The sequence below is a fragment of the Mobula hypostoma genome, chromosome 2, assembly GCF_963921235.1.
Source record: "Mobula hypostoma chromosome 2, sMobHyp1.1, whole genome shotgun sequence".
Classification (NCBI taxonomy): domain Eukaryota; kingdom Metazoa; phylum Chordata; class Chondrichthyes; order Myliobatiformes; family Myliobatidae; genus Mobula; species Mobula hypostoma.
In genome coordinates this window covers 109488993-109494992 of record NC_086098.1, presented here as the reverse complement: position 1 = coordinate 109494992, position 6000 = coordinate 109488993, and the positions used below count along the sequence as shown (strand labels likewise).

The window sequence follows — 6000 nt, the reverse complement described above, 5'->3', positions numbered from 1 at the left end:
TAGCAAGAACCGAAGGCGGCCTTTGAGCTACCCGATTATTTGAAGAAAAATTCTCTCCAGTACAATGAGTCTTATGGACTTTGGAAAAGCTTGCTATACAAAGATTTTTTTTGTTTTGTGCTTGAATTTGGTTCATCAGGCCGATGAAGGTATTTGCACCTGTGATCAGAAGAGATATATATTGAACTAGAAAATGCTAGTTGCAAGCAAAATGCAAGGTCTAAAACACGTGTTTTACTTCTGCTTGAGGCTTTGCAAACTACATTCCTTTCCCTGCTTTAAAATGTCACCACGGAAGTATTGCCATGATAGGCAAAACAGTTTAGCCCTCAACAACTACAAGGACAATGGTTTCTTGATATCAAGTCTTAAACCCAGATCATGCCAGTTCTCACCTTTGAATTAGAAATTTATTGCAATTCTGTCACCATTGCTGGAATCAAAAACCTTAACTACAAATCTTTTCACCTGTTATTCAATAGACTACTTATCATCACTATATACATTATAAAGGACCAACAGTGATGGGTATTAAACATGCTTCTATACCTCTTAAATGCCAAATCAGGAATAGCTATCTTCATCTATCTTATGAAATTTAGTTTCATGTGTTTTTCTACCACTGAATGACATCGTACATTTAATTATTTTGTAATTTTATAAACTTGATACCCAAATGTGACAACAGGCAGGGAGGCACAATGACTGTACACAATGTTATTACATGACTAATAAATGAATATGGTGAAAATAAACATGACAATCATTAGGGAGACAAATTGAATTTTATTTGTTTTTGAAATTTGCCAATTTGTAGGAATAGTACAATTAAAAACTTGTAGCAATAAGCATGTCAGCTTTCTTTGGAAAATACCAATTTTAAATGGCAACATACATCTTAATCCTATTGCATTATCCTTTAAAATGGTAAATAAATGACTTGAATAGGAATAAAACATTAATCAACTATTCCATCTTTTGGACTTATACATCTATGTACTAATTCAAGTCTTACCATAAAATTGGACTCAAATTGGCATCAAATTACACAGAACACTTTCCAGTGCTTTATTCCCCCCTCCCAATCCCAATATAGCATAAGATAACAAGATTCCAATTCAGTTTTGGTGCAGACCACATGATGTGATCCAAAATGAATAAACAAATATTTCCAGCATGAAGAGTTTGTTTTAAGCCAGAATTTTAATAAACAATGTGGCTGCAGGGAATCCATTGGAAACTATATCAGTAACTGTACTTCAGATAGTTACCAAATTTGTGCTCAGCAAAAATATTGTTGAAACAACTTGTTCTCATTCGGATGAACTAATGTCTGCCAATAGAGCATTTAATCATGTAGCAGACTTACTGATGTTATGTAGGTTAAACTTTTTTTAAAGAACGTTTGAAAGAGCTCTTAATATGCAGATATTGTTGTTTAATTCAAGTTCATTTTAAATGTGAACCAAAAATTCAAGATTTAAATCCTCAATAAAGACCAGAATGTTACTTGTCTGAAATTTTTTTCTTAAAAGATAAGCAAATATTTCTTTTTTTTTAAAAAAAGCAGGATACTGGTACAATGTATATCTTGGCTCATGACATGGTAAGTCAGGACTGAAGTGTCTGACAAACTTGAAATAATAGACATTTCCATAAGGACCACAATACTATCAAAAAGAATGTCTCAGACTTTGTTCCCAGAAACTGGAAATGCAGGAAACAGAGCAGATATATCATTGTTCCTGTTACTAGTTACTTCGTAGGCACAGGTTTGGGGCAAATTGGTGAAGGGAATTTTCAAAGAAAATTTATCAACACCATTCAAGATTACATATTTTACATGCCCAACAAAATGTGCACAGGGTTCTGTTTACCAACAGACCAACGGTGGAAAATGAACCCTTTTCCTTGAGCAAGAGCTTTAATTTGGTGATAAGATTAAAATTCACATCATATACTTAACACCCGTTAAGATGAAAGTGCATCTTGTTCATGGTAATAGTCAGTAGTGCAGATAAAAGCAGTGCTTGAATCAATTACTTCTTAAACCATAGGTTTTCTCAAAAACATTTCAGATTGTCAAATATTTTACATCACCACTTCTTGCATTTGCAGAGGATAAAATTTCGCTCTAGCTTTCAACTAGAGCTTTCCTCTCATGTATAAAATATAAAATATAACTCGGCTCACCAACAAGACAACTTCTCATATGAAACTATAATTCCTTTGAAATTGAGTATATGAAAATATACAAATAATTACATGGTTTACATTAATATACACAATCCCACTTTATCACTAGCACCACTTGTATGTATATGCTTATCCCAAAAACAATCAAATTTACAATAGTTTAAAATGCTGGACCTACTGCTGCCACAACGTTGAATCTCCAATGACAGCCTTTACCTCAATTACATAAACTTTAAATGTTCTTGAATTATGCATTAACTTTCAGTAAAGTTTTTAAATGGACAGTCATTATTTCCTTATTCCCATCTTCAGAATAATCAGTATGTACCCCTACCCAATGGCTTGGTGGTTTAGGTAGAACACTGGGAGATGGCGGCTCACTAAACTTTGGCCCAGCATAGTTCTGATCTCCTTGAAGAGTTGTTATCGACCTCAGACCAACTTTCTGTATTTTTAGACTTCTGAAGTTGTTTCCAGGAGTAATAGACTTTCCCCCTTCTTTTTTGAGAATGTTGCAGCCTTCAGGCACATTCTGGCTATGGCTGTTTTCATTTCTTTTTACAGATGCTTTTTTCGGCAGTAGGTTACGTTTATTTCTTTTCTTAGTTGCATTTAAGGCTTGAAAGCATTCTTCTGTTTTATTTACAGAATATACAAACTGTGAATGAGGAGATATTGTTTCTTTGTATCTTTCCATGTTTGATTTAATTACCTGAAAGAAAAACAAATCATTAGGCTACAATGTATATTGTACCTCAACATGGTTACAAGTGTGCTAAATCTTACATAGTTCAAACTGAAGTATTTGCAATTATTGTGTAATGCTTCTTATATTGGAGGAAGTCCTTTTGTTCTCACTGTCAGGTATTATTCCCTCCAAGAATGTGCTAGATATTGCTGTATACAAGATTAACGGCAAGGCAAATCTAAACCGATTTTGACATGCAAGGCTATTCAACTTATTAGCACAATGCCAGCATGAAAATGAGGACTTGTGCTAAATTCTCTTAAAAGTATCACAAAATAGAATACATAAAAAAGGGCAAGTGACAAACAAGATCTGCTTCTAGTCTTCAAGGGACAAGATCCAGCCACTGGTCACGTTTATTCTTTGAGTAACTTGCCTAATTCTATTAATAGAATCAATACAACCCCTCTGAGGACTTGTAGAGATATCAGGAAATATCAACATAAAATTCTCAAATTTTAAACATTGGTGCAGGAAACATTTACTCAATGTGCAAGTAGCTGTGGTGGATATTTCAGTCAACTTGGAAAAGTTGGGCTGAAATGCCTTTTCTTGTGCTGCATTACTCCATGACCATCTGTTCTAAAGTGAACTAATGTCTCCTCATAACGCCATCTCCAAGAAAATCCAAAAAAAACCTTAGCATCGTCACATTGTAAGTAGTGTATTCACCATATACTGCACTTCAGCTGTGGATCAACTAAACTTTAGATAGAAAAAGCACAAACAAGTACATACAGGAATACAGTACTAGGGTCAAACAGTGTGTTGAAAGACAAACCGCTAATGTTTTCAGGAAAATGAGCCTAGCTCTGATGAAACACCCAAAATGCTAACTCCAGTTACCCTACAGATGCATTTTAACTTACGATGTCTCTCCCAGTCCCATGATGTTTTCCCTTACAGCAAAACAACTTTCCTGCTAATTCTATGCCATTAACCTACCACTGCATTTGTTCTGCTACACGAAAGGATCAATGAAAGTGCAATCCCAAAAAATGCCCCCTGAACTTCAGCACCAATTTTTAATCTGCTCTCCCACAGGCATTCCTTACTCTGCTAGACTGAAGTATATTTGCAACTTATCCTTTGAGATCTTCCTATGGCATATAATTAGTATCAACTACACCGCCAACTGGAAAACTTAAAATCCAAGCTTCTTCTTAAATAGGTAACAAACCAAGAAAACTATCACCAAGTCCTTTGGAAGTCCACTGAAAACAACCTTCCAATTTTGCCTTTTGCTACAGAAGAAATTTTAGCTCTACCATGTCACCTTCCCCTTGGTTCCTAGATTTGTGATACCCAATCATTTGGGGGTAGTCAAATGTCAAACCCTATATAAAAGATGGCAAGGTCGTTCAATCTATCAACTCCAGAACGAAAAGAAAAACTACTTTTCCTAACCCCTTACAGCCATATATGCGAGAATATACAAGTTAATTTAAACATCAAATGCTAAGGTCCAGTTAACAGCGAACTACCAAAGTTTCGGTCAAGCTGCCGAGCAACGGTTCGTCCTCACTCGGGTAGCCTTCGAGGCGAAGCGCGGGTCGGGTCGGGTCCCAGCACCGGACACCGAACGCCCCCGGAGTCATAAAGGGCGCGAAGCCGATCGGCGAGGGTTCCAAATTCAAACTCCCCAACCTTCCAGCTCCCGCCGGCACGCATTGCGGGCCAGCTCCGGACCCCGGGAGGAGGGGAGAGGGAATTCACAGCGCTAAACAGGTCTCGTACCTTATCTTCTTTCATGCGCTCGTCCACCGATACGGACGAAGCGGCGGCGACCAGGGGGGTCCTCGGGCCCGTCGACGTGGCGCCGGTTGCGCTCCGGCAGCCCTGCTGTTGCGTCCTCAGGTACTGCTGATGCGTGTGTTTCTGGAGCAGCGTAATGGTGGACGTAGCCGACCGTAACTTCCGACTCCGGCTGGCCGCCGACTTGTTTTGCTGCTGCGGACGGTAGCAGTGACCGGCGGCGGTCTTGGCGCTATTGTAGGCACTGACGGGGAAGGGGACTGACGGCGGACAGGGCAAAGGCAGCGGGTGCATCGCGGCCCCACACCACCTCCACCGCTTGCGACGTCGGGCTAAAACCCCGAGAAAAGGACGTGAGGAGCGACGGACATCCGCAGTCACCATGCAACGTTCGGCCCCCTTGCTGAACTCAACGAAGGCTCCGTGGGAAGATGGCGAGCTGGCGTCGACGCCTTTCTCGGTGGCGAAAGGAAAAGTTCCTTACGCGGCTTACTCAGGCAACAAATGGCGGCCGCACTGAAGCGACCTACTTCCTGCGATTGTTCGCTCACCGCTGACTCTCCCCACTCCGGGTCGCTTCTAAACCCACCAAAACACAGTCTACTTGAACCCAACCCGCCCGAGTGAAGACTCCTAGTGGTATTTACAAATACCGCTGAACGGCGACTAGTTTCTCACTATACACACAGCACCAACAAAAACAACTTCCACTTTCCTTCGTCTTCAACAACAGCTGAAGGGCGTCCGCAGTACCTTTATAACCCACGCTCCGCTCTCACCGCCTCGGCCAATAGCGGCCCTCCATCCGGACCCACGTGTCTTCAGGCAGTCCTATGACATCATTAGCCTGCAGGGCTGAGTCCTGATGTAGTTGGGGAATGGGGCAAGAGAGTGAAACCGAACCCGGGACAACAGTATCACTGGCTGAAGTTTGCTCATTTTTCTCATGCTACGTGGCATGAGTTTATCAAATCACGGCAATGGTCCTTGAGTTACTGAGTAGTCTCTCTTAATGTTCATTTGTCTACACCTTTAAAGCTGACAATTGTAAGGCCCGAATTGCGGCGACGGGACTTTCCGAACAACAGCCGTAGTGATGTCAATGGGCGAACTTCCTGAAAGTTTGAATTCAGTAATCTTAAAACCCGGCCAAATTCATTCCCTGCCCGTTTATTTTTAAATAAGGAATATCCCAGAATATTCGTGATCATTTCCTGTATTGATTTCGAAATACTCTATAGTCACTGGAATTTGAAAATAACTTTTCAGTTTTGCTTTTAGCCACCAAAACCAAGACTGAA

At 40.2% G+C, this 6000-nt stretch overlaps 1 protein-coding gene across 1 annotated transcript; it reads right to left on the bottom strand.

Annotated features, from left to right (window-relative positions):
* Window positions 1-747: 747 nt before the first annotated feature.
* Window positions 748-5476, bottom strand: pnrc1 (proline-rich nuclear receptor coactivator 1). Its single transcript, XM_063040368.1, has 2 exons — window positions 4682-5476; window positions 748-2908 (listed from the first exon to the last, which is right to left on the bottom strand). The coding sequence occupies exons 1-2, from the start codon at window positions 5081-5083 to the stop codon at window positions 2444-2446; spliced, it is 867 nt and encodes a 288-aa protein (XP_062896438.1). The 5' UTR covers window positions 5084-5476; the 3' UTR covers window positions 748-2443.
* Window positions 5477-6000: the final 524 nt, after the last annotated feature.